Source organism: Sparus aurata, chromosome 12 (assembly GCF_900880675.1).
Source record: "Sparus aurata chromosome 12, fSpaAur1.1, whole genome shotgun sequence".
Lineage (NCBI taxonomy): Eukaryota > Metazoa > Chordata > Actinopteri > Spariformes > Sparidae > Sparus > Sparus aurata.
Genome location: NC_044198.1, coordinates 511,694 through 534,720, shown reverse-complemented (window position 1 = coordinate 534,720; position 23,027 = coordinate 511,694). Strand labels below are relative to the sequence as shown.

Sequence of the window (23,027 nt, the reverse complement as noted above, 5' to 3'; positions counted from 1 at the left end):
AGCTGAACCACTCAAAACACAGAGTTTGATCACAATGTGACAGAAGAGAGAGAGCAAGACCCGACAGCTCGGACTGACAACAGACATTCTCCTCTGGCAAAGGGACTGGTGACACACCTAGCATGAAGCCAGGCTGTGAGCGACAGAGCTGGTGCTCCCACTTCTACTGAGGTGCTAATGCTTTTAGCTTGGTAGCGAACAAGAAGATTTCAGCTTTAAAATGGGTGTGAATAATGTCTTCTTGAATCAATTTGGGATCTTGGGGCTTCTGGAGACTTGGATACACCAGACATGCCATGTGCTGAGTGTTTTAAAACAAATCCCCATCTACTTCAGTCGATTAGGAGAACGCCATTTCGCTCCAGGAATGTTTTGTGGACTACCAAACTTCATCTGACTTTTCATTGGCATGACGGTGAATACTTAATGGCTGCATTTTCATTTTTGGGCCAACTTGTCCTTTTAAAAATCCTTTGAAAGCAAGGAAATGCCTAACTTAGCCACCAGGCTAAAACATAACCTATGCAGTGCAACCTAGCAGCAGTTCAGTCAGTCCACTAGGCTTTATCCAGCTTACATGAGATCCAAAAGTCTGCAAGTGCATGTACGTACAACACCCCCAAAATTAGCATTAAAGAGTTACATTATGTTCATTATGTTCTTCCACATTACACAACCACTTATAGCAGGGTTGCCAGGTTTCTGCACCTGGCTGAAGTGAAATTTTGATGGCATCACATGTACATGAATACGCACTTAATCACGTGCACATATTTGGACTGAATTCACCATCAGGGTATAAAAAGGCATGCAGCTGTTGTTATCTAATATGTAACACTTGACAAAAAATTAATAGATCAATAAATAAATTCCGTCCACCTGTGGAACAATCAAAACTGTATTGTTTCGAATTATAAATATTTTTGTTCCTTCATTTAGCATAGCAGTGGTAATGCAGTATTGTCCATCCATATAAGTCCACGCAAAAAGCATGCAAGGATAAGAGATCAATAAATACCTGGATGAAGATTAATCCATAGCCCCCGCTCATGGACAGTAAAGAACTAACGAAATGAGTGCCATATGACCAGAAGATAAGCACCTGAATGCGGTGCCTGGGAGTAGTAAATTACTCGGTAATAAACTAGCAGTTGGACAACATTTTGCAAAAGCTTGCTGGTAGGTAACTCCATTCACTTTTGCATGGTGATTGAATTTCAGATTTTCCCATTTTTGCGTGGTTAAAAGCTGGGTGAGTAATTCTGAAGAAAAACAGCTAACAGCCAAGTCCAATTCCCAAACATCACATACTGATGTCTTGGGTTAGTTGTTTAAACACCAGTGGAGCATTCTCAAGGGGCCCTTCTGATAAAGTCATTTTAAAATGGGGCGACAGAGCCTTCTCCATAGCCGCCCCCTCCCTCTGGAACGCCTTCCCCAAACACATCCGTGACTGTTCTAACCCATCCACCTTCAAATCATTACTCAAGACCCACCTTTTTAAATCTGCTTTTAACCTGCAACAATAGCTGTCTTTCTCTGTGCCCCCCATCAGTTTTTGTAATCACAAACACATAGTTATTTGCACATTGTTTGTTTGTCCTTCTATGTACTTTTCATTTATTTCTCCTTCTTCCTCTTTGCACTGAGCACTTGTGTATTTTTCCTCTGTATTTGGTTTTATGTAAAGCGTCTTTGAGAGCTGTAAAAGCGCTGTATAAATAAATTGTATTATTATTATTATTATCATTATTAAAAGCTGATATATCCTATCCTTTCCTATCCTAACCTGTTCTGGCCTGCCTCATCACATCCAGAAATTGTCATTTGCCCCTGGCTAAGCAAAAAAACATTGAGGCAACATCAGACAAGCTTGTTCTGAAGAGCACAAAAAAAAACAGGATGCCAGTGCATTCAGTCATTTCAGCACCAAGGACAGCATGCAGCACTTTATATCCATTGATTGATGAAGGGTTCAGCACTACAGCCAATAGCCATCAACAGTGTGACAAGTTGTCAGCTGCTGGTCACCCCAGGTGCAGTGTGTCTGCACCATGTCTTTCTTCCACAGGAATAACAGTAACATAAAATAGACACAGCCGACTACATCGCGACAAGGAATTCAAATACAAAGCAGAAAGTCTAACACATGCAGGCAGTGACACAGAGTCAAACATCAGACTAACCCCACATACTAGCTGATTCTTCATGACCAAAATTTAAGTTAAAACTAATTATGGATATTTCACTCACTAATGTTGTCACTGTTCAGCCTGCTGCAGTTTAGTGCATTCCTTTTATGTAATCCACTGTCCTCCATGAACAAAATATTCACAAGTTAATGAACAGTGTACATATGACGGTCCCTTTGTAAAACTTGGTTCTCCATAGCTAGCAACTGTCACGCTGGCAGCGCTACCACTTTGTTGCTACTGCTCGAACTAACGTAACACAGCATTCCATCACTGTTGCAGACACAGTTGTGTTGCATGGAAGAGCTAGATGAGAAGAACCATGTAGGAACACAAGACCTTATCACTGTCACTGTTTGGAAGTCTTTGTTACACTTGGGTGGTTTATATAAGTAATTGTCACTTGTGTTAGAATATTCATTTCTTCAGGTCAGCTGTATATCATGACATACTTGATATACTATACTACTATTGCCTAAAAAAAATACATCACCAAACATTGAGTAATAAATGTCAGAAACAGAACTGATGAATAGTGGCACATCCTCACAAAGCTGCAGGGAAACATGTATTACATGTTCTGGGCTGGAATTTGTGCTCCTGCTGTGTGTTTGAGATCTTTTTCTCACCTGAGCGATGCCTCCCACCATCTTACTCTTGACCACCACAGCCTGGTCGTCCTGAGCATCAAATGCTGCTTTCTGTGCTGCTTTCACCAGGTTATCAGAGGCTCTCTTCACAGCATTTCCAGCAGCCTGCAAAAACACAAAAAATTAGGTTGAGTGTCAAAGTTCATTCGTAGCTCAAAGTCCTGGTACAAAGCTAGTAAGATGACTTTGATTTTAGTTGTTTTTCCTCAAACTAAAAAGATACAGGTAAATCATAAAACCAGTGCTTAAACAGATTCATCTGAACTTAACCATGAACCAGGATTTAGTCTTCAAGGGAATATGGAAACAGACTTGTGCAGAATTGAAACAGCAGACACATCAACTGTGTCTTGTGCACAACAACTCCTGGAAAGGGAATGATAACTTTCCCCAGTGCTCAGAGAGAAAACCATAACAGGTTTTTTCCTGCTCAGCGCCTGAGCATAGCTGTAAAAGGCAACAAGGAGCAGCCTGCTCAGCTACACTCAAGTCTAAACATTTCTCTCATTGGGCAGTTAGGATCTAACACAGCAGAGTTTTCTCCTTTTGCGGGTCCTTGGGCTGAAATCAGAAACTGAGCTGGCAGAGAACGGTACAGTCACACAGACATAAGTGAGTCCACCTCTATTGATTTATCTTTGGCGGGAATGTTACTGTTAGTCTGGACATACAGCATTACACTGTGAAGATCCCTTTATAAGCTGAACACAGAGCCCACAGAGGTCTCTCACTAAACTGGGACTGTCATGGTGGACTCATCTCAGCAGTGTTTTGTAGTCATTCACAGTCATACACAAGTTTAAATCAATATAGCTGTCTTTATGATTGACAAGTAATCATCATAATCTGTATGCTCTGTGATTTTGTTGGTCTGTTCTGTACACATCACATTTATTGCATGTTTAACCTCAGGACAGAGGGCTGTACACCGTACGGATTGTAAAGCACACTGACACAATGGGACTTGTACAGAGCTCTGGTGATCTGAGAAAAAAATACAATGTGTGGCCACAATTTAATAACTTTCTTAAAGCGTGGGAATGAGATAATTCAATGTCCAGATTGTTATGGGTTGTCAGGAGTGATGCTGTTTATAATGTCGAATCTCAGAGTATAATTTTATTCCCTGCACAATAAACCATAATTCGACTAGGGTTAAGTGGCCATACTTAAAAAGCTTTCATCTGCTGATATGAACATGCCACTTCCCTTTGTCCTCTCTTGGCTTATGTTAATTGTGTGTGGCTATTATTTATATTTTTCAAATAAAATAATAGGGGGGAAATAAACTAAAAATGATATAGGCTATGTCGCTAAGCTATCAAATGCGCCTGCACACATCACAGTGCACCAAATTGCCAATCGCTTTCACTGTGACACCTGCTCGCCTATGAGTGGTACCAAAACTGCACAGAATACTGTGACGTCACAACTTTTAAAGGAGCGTGCAACTGGCATTCTGACTGCAGTAATGTCTACCAGAGCAAGTTCAAAGCTTTATCTAACCTCAAAAGAGCACTGAAATTACCCTCCTTCACAATAATGTCAAGTTACAAACAAGTTGAAATAAAAAATAAAAAAGAAGCCGTATAAAATTCAATCAATGTTTAAACTGAATCTGTGTTCAAAAGTTCACCAGAACTCCCCAAGTAGTCCCAGTAAACTGTCCTTTCACCGTCCTAAACTAATGTGCTATATCCTGTATCTGAAATGAGTGGCATTAGCATCAGCTGGCTGCAAACACTTTGACATTTAAAACAACTAAAATTTAAAAAAAAAAAAATATATATATATATAAACAAATAGCTTCCTTATAAAGAAAACATGCAGTCCTTCAATGCAGCACAGGGTGGTGCTTGTAACACAAAAGCTCCAAGAACTACTCAGAGCTTGAATTAAAAAGTGTTTATCCTAAGTGTTCGCCGGCTAAATTGTCCATAATAAGTAATGGATAACTCATTAAACGTGAGTAAACACTGTTTGATTTAAATAACTTATTTAATGTGTGTTTACTGCCCACTGCAGCCTGCAGCCCTCTGAGCTTCCTGTATCAAGTGATCGTCCCACATCTGATTTGCTATTCAGTGCTCTACTTTAGGCTGCTGCAGGCCAATCATTTGGTTGAGTTTTTTTGTTTTTTTTGTTATTGATTTGGTTACAGAGACATGGCTGGTTAGCTAGCTCTTGTAGTTTAACATGCTGTGAAATTATAGCTACGGTTTGTCAGTATGCAATATCATTTACTTTGAATCTTTGCTGAAATTAGAATCATGTTAGCTTTCAGCTAGCTGAGTTTATCTACCAATTTATTTACCGTTGCTATGTCGCGTCTAAGGTCTGTCCTATGTACTGGAGTAGTGGACGTTTCAAATTCAAAAGAACTTAATGGAATTGTAATTATTGTTTCAGCAATTGGTCAAACGGAGAGGTGTTGCAGGGGGAAATGTAGGTATTGCTTGTTTCATTTATATTTTGATTGCGAAACACAGAAAACTATACCGTAATTATCCTAATGTTTTTTTGGTTTCGCAAGTGACCTTGGTATTAACGGGACAATGACCTTTGAGGTATCCATAATCAGGAATCAGTGGACTTTGCAGAAGCAGACAAGATTCTTGCCTCCTCATCGTCAATAACTTCCTGAATCTAAAAATGCTCTAATTTGGCTTTGATGTAACATGTAACCTGCAAAGTAACTACAAGGTAATGTATTTGTCATTAATCATAATGTAATTTAACTAATTAAAGTACAATTAAATCAAACAGAAAATACAAATACTGAGGTAAGGCAGAAATACCTCAAAGTTGTGCTTGAGCACAGCACTTGAGTAAACACACTTACATTCCATCACTGCTGGAAACTCCATGTATCAGCCAGGTCTGTCTCTCTACCACATGCAGTCAAGAATAGTCTAAATAGCCAGCTATTCACACATTCAGCTGAGAGAGCGTCCATTACTCAGCACTCTGAATAATTATAACCTTAAAAAGCTTCATGGCAACGAGTGAAGAGAGCAAATGCTGCTGGTGTAATCATAGATCATGGCTAGTGTTTCCAGTTCTTGGTGCCATGGCTGAACTGGTGGATTGTTTCCAGAGCTCCTGTAGACATAAATGTATGGGAATTACTGTGGTGGCAGCTGCAGGCCCAGAAGAGGAGGAGATAAGCCACTGCTGATTGGATCAGAGAATATGAGAAGGCCTGAGCAGGCTGATGTGCTCCCAGCTACATGCAGACTTAAAGATAGTATTTTTGGGTGGATGGGGTGACAGGAGATAGATACTTGTAGTTTCTGTTATGTCTTGAGACTGACCGCATCAGTTACACACAAAGGTCACGACAACCTTCACTGCTACAGTACATTATTTCCATCGGTGACTCTATGCTTTCAGTGCATTTTAAGAGGAAAAGGGGGCACTCAACCAATTTTACACATAAAGGTAATCAGGACCAACTTTCACTGGTTTGGATACAGAGACAAGTTTATATCAGAAAGCATGAGTTACAAACTAGTATAAAGTGTGGGGTTTTTGAAATATGTGGGAGCTACCTGGCATGGAGGTTCTACAGAAAACGTGTCTATTTATTGCATTAAGGGAAATGGAGGACTTTTTTTGTGCATCTTGAGTCCTATTAGTGACTAACAGTCTGGATGTCTCAGCCTCTCTTGCTGTTTTTTAACCCATATCTTATAAGTCCCCCAACTATTTGTAATGGCAATATTATTTTATTATATATTATATTAAATCTCTGGAGCTTTAGCCCTTTAAAAAACTACTGACCTGCAGCAATGTGTAAAGAGAACTCTTACCTGTGCTAAATATAGAGCATGCTAATCCTGATGTAGCAGCTGTACAGATCATGCAGCTCACCTGTAATCCTAAACATTCAGACTCCAGCCTATTAATAGACTGCTCTCCAACAACTTCAGCTGTTGCAGAATGACTAATGTCATTGTTCCCTCAGCAGGTACTGCAGGTCTTAATCATTTGTACAGATGGGGATCGCACAACTTACTATGAAATTTGCCAATATCAGAAGTCAGTCTGACGAATAGGAGGATAAGAGGGTTAGTGAGCTTTGCCTTTTCCATCTTGCGAAAATGGAAGTTCAAATAGGCTCTGTCACCAGGCGTACTAACACAGATACTTTGCTTCTATTTTTGACATCTTTACAAGGCTGAATTTAAAATGAATTCCAAGCTGTGTTTTTTTCATGTTACACATAAAACAAACAAACAAACTAAAAAAAAATTTGTTAGAGTGGAAGATGAGTTGAAGAGTCCCGTAGCTTGAGGGAATGAAGCATATCTGCTGTTTCACTTCACAGGCAGAACTGTTTCCTGAGCTGAAAGAGCGCGGGAAAATACAAACCCACAAGGCAGAGTAAGAAATGCATGACATTGTGTCAGTCACAAGCATTTGATTTCTGTAAGTTTATGAAGTGCTGATAATGAAAGATTACAACACTAAAACTGTCCAGTAAATTAGTTATTTGAGAGTCAATAACACTTCATGTTTAACCCTACTAGTACTTCTGTAGTAAGTGTGAAAATCGGGCGCACTAGAACTAAACTGGATCATTTTATTCCTCTGTGCCAAATAAGTTAACCAAGGGTTTCTGTCTGATGACATTTTTTCTCTCTCTTTGTTCTTATATCAGTTTGTAGGGTGACTGAGCTTTGAGTTTCCCATCTGACAGTTGTAGTTATGTCCTTTATTTAGCAGAGAACTTGGTAAGGTGTTCTGAAGTGCCACAGTCCATTTAACCACCAAAAGTGGGTATGTGTTTGTAAATGAGCGGATAGACATTAACGTGCAGTTCTAACCTGGAGCCTCTTCATGGTCTGGGAGTCCTGGTCAGCCTTAACCTTGCAAGCCACCAGCAGCTGAGCGGTGGAGGCCGCCACCTGCTTGGCTGACGAGATGAGCTTCTCCTCGCTGGCATGTCCCTGCACCGCTGAGTTGGCTGCTTCACACAGATTGTTGGTTGCTGCAGCAACCATTCGAGCCTGAAGAGTCAAAGGCATTGTCAGTAAGATGTTTTACTAATAACTTCAAAAAAATGATTTGATAAAGCTTTAGGTAGGAGACTTACAGCTGAAATAAGCCCCTGAGACCACTGTCCATCATCCACTGCATTAGCTGGGATCGCTCCCACCTGAAAATACAGAAAGACTTGTTCAGAATGATAATGGATTAATTCCTAAAGTCCAAAGCATTCGTGGATATCAAAACCATAAAATGCACAGAGCGGAATGAAGGAAACAGGCTTGAGGTTAAGATTGACAATGATGAGCTCTTCTGTCTCTCTCGGAGTGGAAAAGGTTAAATTTGGCAAATAAGACAAATAATTCAGGTGTGTCTACATGTTCATATTCAGTTGAAATTCAAGCTGGATTCTTCTTTTCAGAAAATTTAAGAAAATTGCAGCTAAAACAAAGATGGGAATGACTAGAAGTTTTCTTCAAGGCAGGAAAACAGCTTGTTACCATGTTAACAGGTCCTACATGAACACTAAAGCATTTTTGTTGTCCAGCTGTTGGGTGGGACCCTACCCTTCACTTATGCTGTGTTTCACAAATGTTTATGATAATACATGTAAAGAAATGTCTGAATGACTCAAATAAAAAAATGAAAAACTGTTTTATCAAACATTTATTCATGTTGTCTCTTGAATGGCTAGCAGATCTCAACTGCATGTTTTTAAAGCAGTTATTGGAAGAAAGACAGGTGTGCTCTATTACAGCATAACCATGTTTTGGGGTTTTGTTCCGGCGAAATAATGGTGCACATCACATGAGAAACTCACTGACTTTAACCATATCTCCATGGAACGATGCCTGATGTCTTCAGAATTGACTTCATAATCTAATCCAATATTCATGCTTTGGCTGGATTCCATCATACCTTCCCTTGTGCCACCAGCTCCCTCTGTGCAGCTGAAGCTGCTTTGACCAGAGCACTGGTGGCAGCTGCGATGGATTTGGCTGCCTCCAGAATCTGCTCCTCAAAGTTCAAGCTCTCATCTGCCTCCTGATTACAAAAGAGGGACACCAACAGTTAATAAGCACACTGTATTACAGATCTTTGAAACATTTATTCAGACATAAAGGCCCCTTCCTTTAAAAACGTGAACTGGGCTGGTTTACAACACTGTAAGCTTGTGTCCAGTAATCATTCATAGTGTGACGAAGATGTACACTGTATGTGACCCTGTGGTAAGGTTAACAGGCTCAGTGTGAATGCTGCTGCTCTGTAAAAAGCCCTCTGACCTTGGGTTTGGTCCTGGGCCTCAGCTGCTCCAGTTTCTTGGCAGCTGCTTCAATAGCTGCCGCTGCTCCAAGCAGCTCATTCTCTGCGATGACGGTGGGATCCTCAGGATCCACCCACTCTGTGCCTATAACAAATAGAATATACTTACACACAAAGCCTTTAATGTACCACTTTAGTCTTTATCACTGATTTGATTCTGCTCTTTCGTTGAATTATGAGTTATGCTATATCATTACTGCTGTATTTGTTGAAATTGTTAGGGCTGGGCAATTTATCAAATTATATTGTTATTCGTCATATATTGTAAATGGACTGTATATGGTCTTAGACTTTGGATATGGTTATATGATGACATAAGGTTCGTCTTTTACTGGTTTTAAAGTTTGCATTTATTGCATATATTAATGTGATGTCATTTTTTAACTGTTCTACTTCTTCTAATAGTTGTTTTTACCCACTTAGTCATTATATCCACATAACTGATCAAATCTATTTATGGGATAATACATATTGAGATATTCGATTTTGTTGCCCAGCCCTATCATTTATGAAGTGCTTTTAAGGAGATTTCAACATATTGACATGTATCACGTGTTACACAATATAGCCTAATAATATTGCAATATCATTTTAAAGGGGAGATTTTGTGTTTTGCTGGAAGAAGGTTGTTCTCACATATGGCCTATGATAAAATTTGTAAATACATGTAAATTGTTTCAAATTGTTACATAGAGCCCCTTTAAGGCTATTGGTCTGACAATTAGCTCAACTTTTTCAGACATAGATATATTTTCAAATGACATACCATAAATGTTTATGTGGATAAAGTGAGATGTTGCGTGGTGTAACACGTCTTCTGTAACACCATGTCAGTTTGCGTCTCTCCTCTCTCACACTCTCTAAACACACCCGCATCACTCACTCACAAGTGCGCCGGCAACATTGAAGTCTGTTAACAGTGTATAGACAGTCAACAGTGGGCCTGTATATTGTATGTGCAATGAAAAATCTGTCTGTGCATGAATAAAATCACTGTAGTAACATGCATGCACTACAGACAAAGTCTCTCTGTCCATGCCATGTGTATAATAATAAATATACACCAATATGGCATAACATTATGACCACCTGTCTAATATTGTGAAGGTTCCCCTTGTGCAGCCAAAACAGCTCTGACCTGTCAAGACATGGACTTAAGACCTCTGAGTGTGTCCCGTGGTTTCTGGCACCAGGGTGTTTTACAATGGATCTTCTGGGTCGCTGGTAACAACATTAAAATGAGCAACGAACAAGAGAAAATCGGCAAAAACAAAAATTTGGTGCCAAAAAGAAAAGCAACGTCAGCTATCTTGAATTATTTCCGCTACAAGAAGGATGATATTGACCAAACTTGTGTTCAGTGTCGACAGTGCCTTGCATCTGTTGCAACAAGGAGAGGTAACAAAACTAATTAGTTTGACCATTTACGTCGGTACCACACAGCTCAGTACGACAAAAACAGGTAAGATCAGTGCAGGTTAATTGTTCACAAGATAGCAGCAGTGCAGCATAACATAAAGTGCTATTCAAGCCATCTGATGAAAATTCCTGTATTTTTTCATATCGCAATATATATATCGCAGGGTTAAAAAAATTTGCAATGTCAGTTTTTTCCAATATCGTGCAGCCCTAGTTTACGGTGTGTCAGGGCACATTGTCCTGCTGGGGGGCCACTGCCATCAGGTAGTGTTGTTGTGATGAGGGGGTGTACTTGGTCCAGCACCCAAGGTTTCCCAGCAGAACATCTCATTGTGATGAGATGATCAATGTTATATACGTCACCTGTCAGTGGTTTTAATGTTGTGGCTGATCTGTGTATATAGATAATATAATATTATTTAAGATAAGATGTTTAAAGCAATTTTTCAGTACTATATGCATTTGAAGGCCATTTCAAATTACTTTTTAAACTTCCCCCAACACTTAATTGAAATTGCTACTATGATGGACTTGTTTGATACTTTCACACTTAATACTACAGTTCTGTGACCAGTGCTGCAAAACATTTAACCTCTGTAGCTCCACTAGACCCCTGAAGGTACGCTGTGGTATCTGGCACCAAGATGTAGAAGCAGGTCCATTAAAGTCCTGTAAGTTGCGAGGTGGGGCCTCCATGGATCGGACTTGTTTGTCCAGCACATCCCACATATGCTCGATTGGACTGAGATCTGGGGAATTTGGAGGCCAAGTCAACACCTCAAACTCGTTGTTGTGCTCCTCAAACCATTCCTGAACAATTTTTGCTTTGTGGCACGGAGCATTATCCTGCTGAAAGAGGCCACAGCCAATGCTCAGGTAGGTGGTACGTGTCAAACTAACATCCACATGGATGGTAGGCCCCAAGATTTCCCAGCAGAACATTGCCCAAAGCATCACACTGCCTCCGCCAGCTTACCTTCTACCCATAGTGCACTCTGGTGCCATGTGTTCCCCAGGTAAGCAACGCATACACCCGGACAGCCATGTGATGTAAAAGAAAAGGTGATTCATCAGACCAGGTCACCTTCTTCCATTGCTTCGTGTCCAGTTCTGATGCGCACGTGCCCATTGTTGGTGCTTTTGGCGGTGGACAGAGGTCAGCATGGGCACCCTGACTGGTCTGTAGCTCTGCAGCCCCATACGCAACAAACAGCGATGCACTGTGTATCCTGACACCTTTCTATCAGAACCAGCATTAACTTCTTAAGCAATTTGAGCAACAGTAGCTCGTCTGTTTGATCGGACCACACGGGTCAGCCTTCGCTCCTCACCTGCATTAATGAGCCTGGGCCGCCCATGACAGCAGTTTTGGAGATGCTCTGACCCAGTCTTCTAGCCATAACAATTTGGTGAACTGAATTATCAGTAGACATGCGCTCCCATCATCTCTGGTAATCCATCTCGTTGACATCTTCTGAGAGTATGGTTTAGAAGTGCTTCAATTTAAAAGGGTCATGAGTTAACTTTAGTTAAATAAAATTCACTTGATGTGTATTTGTTGCTTGGTTTTGATTAGATAACATCTTGTTGAAGCCCATTCCTGTTCATCAATCACAGCTCCTTCACCTCTCAGAGCCACTATGGTTGTCCCACTTGCATCATTTGTTGAGTGAAGTCATGAATTTACACCAGTGTTAATGTCTACTAAACTAAAGCAGATGGACATTAATCTGTGATCTAAAGCTCTGAAGATTACTTTCCCTCCATTTGTGGAATGATGCACTCATTGAATTTCCTTGAGTTCAATGTAATTTGTAACTCACTCTTCAGAGGGGGATCCCAGAGCAGAGCTGTGTGAAACTGAAGAACTCCTTGCTGGATATTTACAAGTCGTATTTCAAATAACTAGCAGGGGCCAGGGCTTACCTACATGAGGTACTCTAAATAAGACCTGATGCTTGGCTACTTACGACAGGTCTTTGTGTATGTCTGAGCAGCAGTGTGCATAGTCTACTTTTTTTTACAAATTCACCAGGGGCATCAAGTCAAAATTTTAAATTGTATTAACATGTATGAAACAACTGTCTTGATCATCATGACGAAAGCTCACTGCCAGTAAAAATGTCTGTTATGGGATGATGTATCCAGACCGACTTAGACGGGTGACACCATTAATGTAAACTCGGACATAAAGAGAAACCCTGAAGAATGCAGCTTTGTTCTGCTGTCATTCTATTATTGAAGAGGTCAAAGGTTAATATACCTTTCATGGCCTCTGCAGCCTGGATGAGCTCAGTGACAGAGCCTGCCACTCGCTTGGAGTAGCTGGCCAACTGTTGCTTCAGATCATGAGAGGGCTTCTGGATAATCTGTGGGTGAAGAAAAAAACAAAAAGGTCATGACCTGTAATTCAAACATTGTTGACATTCACATTCTGTTTACCGATTCTTAAGATGTTTAGCTAACCCTTCATTTTAAAGGCTTGGAAATTTCATGTTGAGAAATTACTATTGGTTATGGCAAAGTAAAATATTTGAATTTGTTTGTAAAGTACCCCCCATTGTACCACAATATTTACCATAAAATGTATTGAAAATTATTCCAATATGATTTAATAATAATATTCTGAACAGACTTCCAACAGGCAGTTAATAATTTGCCAGCAATTTCTTTAACACTTTTCCAGGGAACTTCTAACTGCTTTCTGCTTTACTTCTGCCGATCATCATCTCTAACTTAAGATGAAAAATAAGGTAGAGACTGAATTCAAAAATAAAACCATGTGCTATGTGTGCAGTATACAAATCAATCTATAACAAATCATATTACTTCCCTGTGTTTCTTTTGTCTTTTTATCCATTACTTGTAAAAACTAATGAAAAGGGCTGAAACGATGCACCAAACTCACGATTCGTTACATTTTGGTGCTATCGTACAGTCTGATAACTGCACAGGTCCCTCACTCAACTAAATAAAGAGAAATGTCCCACAAAGCAACGTTACTGAACCAAACTAAGGTAACGTAGTAACTAGGGTTGGGAATCTCTTGGCACCTCACGATTCGATTCCGATTCAGAGGTCAACGATTCGATTCTAAATCGATTCTCGATGCAGAAAGTTTTTAATGTACATTTCCATGCAGAATTTAAAAAAATAAACAAATAAATAAATCTGAGTTTGCTAATCACTTCCTACTTTTTTCTCACTGTGTGACTACTTGGTACTTTAAAAGCAAAGTATTTGTAATGATCCATACTTAATTTACTTCCAATATATTTAATTAATAAAACAAATGAAAGAAATGTGGCAAGTCAACTGGAAGGTTACATTTGCCAGCAAACATCCAGCTTTGCAAAGAACCAAAAGGTAAAAGAAAAGTGTTCCTGTAGCAGCATACATGTAGTACATTAATGCAGCTGCAGCTGGTCGACGGTTGATACAGGTGTTTGTATCACAGGTTGATCTGGACGTCTCACACTTTGCCACAGCAGACTGACCTCACGCTGAGTTCGGGCTGGATTTCAACATACTGTGCGGACTGTATGACAGTGTACAGTTTCACATCGACTTGGATTCAGCTTAATAACGATGTATGCGGCTGGGAACGATGGCTTTAAGTAACCATTTGAACGCACGGCAGAATGACAGAAATACCCGATAGTTAGTTACAGGTGTCGCAAGTTAACCTGGACGCTTCGCACTCAACGCCACAGCTAACAGCCAACAGCCAACAGCCAACAGCTAACAGCTACAAGCCAACAGCTAACAGCCAACAGCTAACAGCAGTCTCCACGCTGGTCTCGAGCCACTCGGCGTGAACAAATGCCTCAGACGTTCCACCCATGAGTTGTTTGTGAGTACAGACATTCACGACACATCCCATGTTTTTTGTTGCGTGCACGCCGTCAACTGTCCGGGCGCTGCACTTCCGCACTTCTGAGTTCCGCCTCTGGCGTTCCGCCAACATTACGTTGTGAAATAACATGTAGAAAATCGATTTTTGACATTTGTGAATCGATTCAGAATCATCCGCGTCCGAATCGCGATTCATCTAAGAATCGATTATTTTTCCCACCCCTAGTAGTAACTGTAACTGTCTTTGACAATGAGGAAAACTAATACCACAGCTGTACGTGGAGAAGTGTCTGTCCTCCTGTCTGTCCTACCGACTTTTCGTCACATTTCTGCCCGAAAAAACAGCGTCTGTCACCGGCAAAAAACTTTAACTCACCAAGTGTTTATGATGAAAATAAATCACCGCGATGATCAGCCCTCCAGACCGAGACTTCAGTGAACTTTCCCCCAGAAAACAGCCTCCGTCCTCCCAAGTGACAGAGTCAGACAGCGTCCTGTTTACTGATGGCAATTATGTAATTATGTAATTTAGAGCGAAAAACTTTGTCACATCCAGGATGTTTTGTGGGTCAGGATCTCAATCACTACACATTATAACAGCATCCATATGATTATAAACTGTCTGCGGGTTTAGATTGACAGGGGGAACACCTTGGAAACACCTTGAAAACACACACACGTCATCATCTTGACGTGTACCGTCACGTCTCTTTAGGAGCCGCAGCGCCAGCTTTCTGTGTGAATTACACAGCGGTTTGTCTTACTCCGGCGGTGCTTCGCTCTGTGTGAACGACCAACGGAATTGAACCACCGCTGTGTTGTTAACGCGGCGTCTCTGTGTGAAAGGGGCTACTTATAGATCATAGTGCTGGATCTGGACTGGAAGTTGTGTCGCGATTCTGCCTTCTCACAATGATGGTTTATAGGTATAATAGATCAATCAATATCATAAATTAAAGGGTATAAAAAGCAAGTCCTGCAAATGGTCACATTCAATGACAGCTACTCTGGCATTGTTGCAATACATCGCTGATTAGTCACAATAAGTAAAACAGCACTTCCCTTGTCATTCCTTTCATTTACAGACTTAAGGCAGGAACACACCGGCCCAACCGTTGGACGTCTGAAGCATTTGGAGAGACTCGGACGAGGTCGGGAACAAATATGTTTGGTGTGTTCAGCTGCGTCGGAAGCTTCCGGAGCCGCGCGGACGTTGTCGGCTCCGACTGAACATGCATAGTCTGAGGAGGTTGGCTGTCGGCCGTCTGAGCCAGTGGATTCTCTGATTGGTTGTGTGCCAGCTGTATGACCATTTTGATTGGCGGTGCGCTAGCGAATCAGCGCGGTGTGTGGGTGGGGCAGAATACTGTGTGCGCTGAGTTTTACTACTCACTCCGTTCCGTCGTTTCTTGTTTCCATGTTTTGGAGTACTGGCATGAGACCAGCTGTTACTATGTCCGTTCAGGACAAATTAATCTACGTTTGTTTGGTAATGCTTTGCTGCATATTCAGTATGCAGCTGTTTTTGTCTGAAATAGTTAAGTTTCGTTTTGATCAAAAGTAAAGAGAGCTGCGTGCAGAAACCTCTAGTCCAGCGTCTTTTACACTAGAGCCAACCGCTTATTGCATCTCGCGCATGCGCAGAACGTACACACTACTGTGGAGCTGGCAGCACGTCGAAGTGGTGTGTTCAATGCAACTTTTCTGCCGAACGGGTCAGACGAGAGGCAACGGAGTGGTCGGAGAGTGGTCGGATTAAGCTGTTGGACGTCTGGGCGGTGTGTGGGGGCCTTAATGCAGCGACAGAAGTGCTGTTTATAAGTGCTTGGTGTGGTGACAACCAGCTATTGGTGAATGAGTGGAATCCAGTTTGTACTCTGCTTCTACTTATCATGCTGAGATAATTTACTGATTGCACATTATATGCAACAGTATTACTGGAGTGTGATGTGAGACCAGTGGACGGCTAACTGTTTGGGTTCAGTTTGTGTACTCAGACTGCGCTAGGTGGACTTGCAGTATTCAGGTTGGAGCGGTGTGTAACAGGTGCAGGGCATTAAGAGGGCTCAGTTCATACCCAGCTCAGGTTTATTCAGATGTGTTGTCATGAGAAGATAGAGGCGAGGACGTAACTGCACAGGAATGCATACAGCGGGCCACACTAATGCTGCGAGCTGACACGTCGACATGTTGCACAGCAACAAACTGATATACACATGCCCGGGCAACACACATACTGAGAATACACTATTACCCAAACACTCCTGCAAAAACAATATTAGGGGAATACAGGGCAAAACAGAAAACATGGCAGGTATGCGTTTCACAAATAAAAACTAATGCTTGCTTTAGTTCTAGAAAAGATTCATAAATCTATGAAGTCAACGACTTTAAAAGTTTAACTCTCACTGTGCAAAAACCAAACCATGTCAATGAACAACATGATCACCAGCTTAGTGGTAGTGCTGTATTTCCTATAGAGGTCAAGGACAGGAGAGACTGAGTGTGTATCAGCAGGCAGCTTCTTGTTCCTTTCCCACTATCAGAGTGCAGGAGCACAGGCTCAGATCACATCTATACTGCCTACACAGAGAACTGAAAAGAACTGGATTTGGCACCTCCCATCAAATACATTTTGTGTACGTTTTTATGTTATCTATTGTGTCCTTGTTTGCCTCTTTTGGAGGCATTTTAAATCAGATTTTAAAAAGAGAGGGAGTAGTAATGTGAGGCAGTGACGCGTGAAGTGTGATTAATGCTGAGTTTTGTTCACGAAAAGGGGGGCTAAAGCTAGCATGTGATTTCTGTTTTTAAGTGCTGAATATTATTTTGGCATATGAACACTGTAAACCCCACAATTAATTGTCTGTTTGTGCTATGAAATGATAAAATATGTATGTTTATTTAAGATTTGTAAAGGCAAAAAAAAAAACGCTGTAAAAACTCTTCCTCTCAGCATTATTTTGCCCTGCTAAATGAGGCTGATTTGATGTTCAACACAGGCACACTTTGAACAGACAGTACACCAGTCATGTTAAATTCAGTTTTTATTGGCTTTTAACAGGGCTGTAGTGTCTTTGTGCTCATTTTCCCAAATACCGCTGGCATTCCCCCTATGGCCATTTCAGTGTTGTCTATTCTAATACCATTTCAAGTAACACTTCACATAAAAGTCTGTTTGTTATAATAGGCAATAACGCCTTAACAAGTACTTGTTAAAAAGACACTTATTAATGGGAGACAGAATTCCTGCAATAATTCTCTCCAATTCATGAAAAGTTTCTAGCAACTCAAAGAACAAATGTAGCATTGCAAACTGTTAACATGTACAACTGGCTAACACCCCCACGCCAAATGACTTTGCAGTATTCATATGAGTTCTCCAGTTCTGATCAGCTGTGAAGAAAACACAGCACCCGGAGGGACAGGCACATTTTTGACATGTGTTAAAGTTAAGGCTGCTGTCTCGTTAACAGTTTTCCATCCACCTCTGTTCAAGCAGTGATTGAATATCAGTTAGTCGGCTGACTAATCACTGTCCGAGTCTTGCCAAGCTGTTTGATCGGTGCTGCACTTGTTCAACTAACAACAGATATCAGAATTAAGTAAATGGTTCACTATAGTTATTACAATCAATAGCACAGCAAAAAAATGTGTGTCTAACACCGAATTTTATTGATTTAAGGCTTTTTATGAAATGTTTAAAGTCTTCTGGGTGGAGTCTGATGAGGTATATGATCTGCTGTTCTCCCCGTTTTTCTAGTGCTTTTGTGATGGCGAACAAGAAAAAAATAAACAGAAAGGTAAACTCGTCAAAATAGGAGAGTGGCTTACCACCAGCACATGCTCCAGCAGGCCCAGATATCCAGAAGCACATTCATTGCCATAACGCAGAGCTCTCATCTGGACCTCTTTGTTGACTTCTGGGTGGTAGGCAGCTTGCTGAAAGAGCAAACAGAAATCAACATATGAACCAACCACTGACAGTATAGGCAGTAAGCCACTTTAAATGGTAAAATGGAATGTTTATAAAGACAAAAAGAAAAAGATTTGGTATTCCATTAGAAAAATGATATTAGTAAATTACATTACAATCTTTTGACAGAATATTGACGTCATGGTTTTCTATGTACAATTTCATACATTCATAATTTTATCCATTTGTGTAAAATGTTATCATTATTTTCACATGAATTGTTGACCCTTGACCACAATTATATAGTTGAACAATTTGTAAGTCAGACCCTGGACTAGACTGGTCACACTGCAGGGACATATAAAAAAGAAGACTCCATCTGCTGAGGAAGCTCAGGTCTTTTGGAGTGTAGGGGGCACTCCTGACCTCTTTCTATGACTCTGTGGTGGCATCAGCCATTTTCTGTGGAGTAGTCTGCTGAAGCAGCAGCATCTCAGCAGCAGGTATGAAAAGACTGGATAAACTTATCAAGAAGGTCAGCTTCATCCTGGGATGCCCTCTTGACCCAGTGCAGGTGGTGGAAGAGAGCAGGGTTATGGACAAGCTGTCATCACTGCTGGTGCAGAAGTCCCATCCCTGCAGGTCACTCTCACAGCACTGGGCAGCTCCTTAAGTGATAGACTGATACACTCCAAGTGTGTGAAGGAGAGGTATCACAGGTCCAAGTGTGTGAAGGAGAGGTATCACAGGTCCAAGTGTGTGAAGGAGAGGTACCACAGGTCCAAGTGTGTGAAGGAGAGGTATCACAGGTCCAAGTGTGTGAAGGAGAGGTATCACAGGTCCAAGTGTGTGAAGGAGAGGTATCACAGGTCCAAGTGTGTGAAGGAGAGGTATCACAGGTCCAAGTGTGTGAAGGAGAGGTATCACAGGTCCAGGTGTGTGAAGGAGAGGTATCACAGGTCCAAGTGTGTGAAGGAGAGGTATCACAGGTCCAAGTGTGTGAAGGAGAGGTATCACAGGTCCAGGTGTGTGAAGGAGAGGTATCACAGGTCCAAGTGTGTGAAGGAGAGGTATCACAGGTCCAAGTGAGTGAAGGAGAGGTATCACAGGTCCAAGTGTGTGAAGGAGAGGTATCACAGGTCCAAGTGTGTGAAGGAGAGGTATCACAGGTCCAAGTGTGTGAAGGAGAGGTATCACAGGTCCAAGTGTGTGAAGGAGAGGTATCACAGGTCCAGGTGTGTGAAGGAGAGGTATCACAGGTCCAAGTGTGTGAAGGAGAGGTATCACAGGTCCAAGTGAGTGAAGGAGAGGTATCACAGGTCCAAGTGTGTGAAGGAGAGGTATCACAGGTCCAAGTGTGTGAAGGAGAGGTATCACAGGTCCAGGTGTGTGAAGGAGAGGTATCACAGGTCCAAGTGTGTGAAGGAGAGGTATCACAGGTCCAAGTGTGTGAAGGAGAGGTATCACAGGTCCAAGTGTGTGAAGGAGAGGTATCACAGGTCCAAGTGTGTGAAGGAGAGGTATCACAGGTCCAAGTGTGTGAAGGAGAGGTATCACAGGTCCAAGTGTGTGAAGGAGAAGTATCGCAGGTCCAGGTGTGTGATGGAGAGGTATCACAGGTTCTTCCTTCCTGCTGCTGTCAGACTCTACAACCAGCAGTGGACCTCACTGTGCACTGTGCTATAAAAACTCTATACCTAACCCTTTTTTGGTTTGCACTAATTTTATATACATATTTATCATTTGTAAATAAAAATACACTGCCACACTCTTTATATTTGTACATAGTACGTATATACAAGTCTATTTCTATTTCTTACCTTTTTTTACGATCATTATTGTTTATTGTTAAATTAAACTGTCCTTTGGCTGCTGTGTCACACACATTTCCCTGTTGTGGGACTAACAAAGGAAATTCTGATTCTGATCAACATTTGTTTTCAAGATCTCTCAAAATGTAACTTATCTTTCACATAGGCATTTCAACTGTCAACTGCTGTCTGTCATCATTAGGCAGCTCTGTTGACCAGCAGATCAGTTTTGTTTTGTGTACCTTGCAGGAGTGCAGCATTTCAGCAATGGCCCTTCTGCTGAGGTTCGCTGTGGCAATTACATCTTCCTGGCGACAGGAGTTCCCAGCAGCCACTGCCTTTGCTGTTGCCATAGTGATTCCCTTAGTCATACGAATAAACTCCTCTGGTGTGGTCGTCTTTGGTGGTGGGTCAGAACTGCTGAACACCTGTGTGGTATAACCAGGGGGCTGTTAGAGAGATACTTGAAAAACAACGTAGTTCTTTCAACCAACAGGAAAATGAATCCTCCTAAATAGAAGGGGTTGGATTTTATTTTTCACAGGCTAGAGCATCTATAGGCTATAATAGTAAAGAAAGATGGTGATAAGTCAATATAAGTGATCAATAGCTGTGTTCATGTACAGAGTTTCTTCAGTCCAATTCAAGTCATTATGAATTATAAAGTATTATAAATATTCATTGGTGCTTATAACTAGGATTATTTGGCGCTATAGGCACATTATAAAATATTTCAAGTATGTTAATAAGTATGTTATAAAGCATTATAGATGAGGGCTTTATGGAAAGTATTACTGAAACAATATTCCAAATGTTGCCCAATAAATTGACAACGCAACATTTCCATTGAAAGTGTACAATTACTCACAGCCAGCTCCTGTTTGATGTGTTCAATTGTGGCCTCCAAAGCCCTGGTCCCCTTTGTGGCTTCATCCTCCACTGCCTTCACCGTCTTCAGGAGGGACGTGACGTTGGTCACCATCACCTACAGCAGTCAGGTCCAATCAGAAATGACACAGTTCAACCGATGACATACTCCTGACAGACACTACTTGTACTTGTACTGACAGTACTAGTATTCTGAGATGCACCAAGTCTGATATATCAATTCTGGCCGATTTCCATTTTCTTTCTTTCTAAGATCTATAATTAACAGCATATACAAACATCAGTGTAATCTACACTGTCTCTTAAACAACGAATAAGGATAATATGTTGTAAGCTATTTGAATGGCCTTTTACTGAAATGGCTGATAGCTTTTAGCTCCCTCTTATAGTATATTGGTGCATCCAAGACCAGGTTCAACAGACCACAAAACATCCTGGGCCAGATTTAAATGATTTATGGCGCATGGTCTAAAGTCTGTGGTGCAAGTGCATCAAGGTGCAAAGGGACGGCATTTATACTCTTAGTCATTGTTGTTTTTGGGTGCAACATAAATGTGTATTTGCATTTGCATTCCAAGACCCAGGTTACCAAGAGCTGGCACACTGCTGTTTAAACACCAGCCCTCATGTTCTCTGAGGGACAGGTATGTGGCCCTTGGCTGCTGGACCCTCCTCTACTGTTTCCCAATCCTCTGTTCCATCAACAACCCCACTGAACGGCATACAAGCAAATGTGCTCGATATCTATCTCGATATATCTGCTGTCAGTCGTGCAGAAATGTAGAGGATAGGTCCCAGGTGTCCTTTTATAAATACAGAAGCTTATTAAGATTCAAGACCAGTCTCCCTGTTGCTAAACTAAATGAGAGTTCCATTAATTGTGTCAGTATGGTCCAACCAATCTTGGCCATTCAAACAGTATGGGTTTAGTATATCACCTTAGCAGAGTTCTTCAGCTGCAGCATGCTGGGGTCATCATGAGGTTTGCCTGCGGCTGCCTTGGTGGCGCTGATGAGGTTGCCCAGAGCTTTTGCAACATCTTTCACCGCATTGATCAGGACCACCTGTGAAGTGCAGATGTGGTACTTCAGTTTAATTTGATGCCTTTATATGGTGAATGATGTACCTAGAAACAAAGTAGCAGCTATGTCCTAGTTCAGTGGCTGGATGTGTGTTACTGTAGGAATGCTCGTCAGACTCAAGCTAGTGGTCCGTGCCTGCCTTCAGATAAGACAGTCTATAGAGTTTACTATAAATAGCATAATAATAATAATAATAATAATAATAACAACAACAACAACAACAACAACAACAACAACAACAACAACAACCACAACAACAACAACAACAACAACAATGATAAAAACAATTAAAAAAAATAATAATTCATGGTTTAACCAGAAGGGAAATATATCAGGACTACAGTAGGTTAAAAATATTTTTTTCAATAATAAAATGCAGAAAGTACTGAGAACTGATTTAAAACAGCCAACAGAGAACCAGCCTGAAGATCTGCGGCAGTGGAGCGGCATTCAGTATGGTAAAAAAAAAAATTTCAATTCATTTGACAAATATTATGATTGAGATATGAGTCTTGATCAGTGGGCATGATCATTTTTGCATCACATTATTTTTTTTGTTGACAAAAGGATTAACATCATGATGATGTGACATTTGTTCAGTTCTGTAGTAAACAAACATGTTTTCTTACATCTGGAGAACAAGACATGTAGGCCAGGACATCCCTGCAGCACTAAAGGGCCTCATCATAACGTTGATTGTCACACATTTTATCTTGATCAAAAAATGGCAGATTCTTGCAATTCATATATTGCACTTGACATATTGCGGTTTTGATAATATTTCAATTAAACAAAACCTAGTGGTAACTAGTAAAGACAGGCTTGAACAGGGGTAATAAGTATTGGTTGAAAGCCATGCAGCTAGATTTTGTACCTTGACTGCTGCCAGAACCTGATTG

General features: G+C 41.0%; 1 protein-coding gene across 1 annotated transcript in view; it reads right to left on the bottom strand.

The window, feature by feature from the left end:
* The window catches only part of tln1 (talin 1), a 115,060-nt gene that overhangs the window by 3,337 nt on the left and 88,696 nt on the right, over nt 1–23,027 (bottom strand). Inside the window, exons 47-56 of the mRNA XM_030435216.1 lie at nt 21,985–22,110; nt 21,027–21,143; nt 20,401–20,586; nt 18,266–18,373; nt 12,840–12,945; nt 9,118–9,242; nt 8,753–8,878; nt 7,941–8,003; nt 7,672–7,854; nt 2,822–2,947 (exon numbers count right to left, since the gene is read on the bottom strand). Coding sequence (XP_030291076.1) covers nt 2,822–2,947; nt 7,672–7,854; nt 7,941–8,003; nt 8,753–8,878; nt 9,118–9,242; nt 12,840–12,945; nt 18,266–18,373; nt 20,401–20,586; nt 21,027–21,143; nt 21,985–22,110 — 1,266 coding nt within the window. The remainder of the gene's footprint in view (nt 1–2,821; nt 2,948–7,671; nt 7,855–7,940; nt 8,004–8,752; nt 8,879–9,117; nt 9,243–12,839; nt 12,946–18,265; nt 18,374–20,400; nt 20,587–21,026; nt 21,144–21,984; nt 22,111–23,027) is intronic.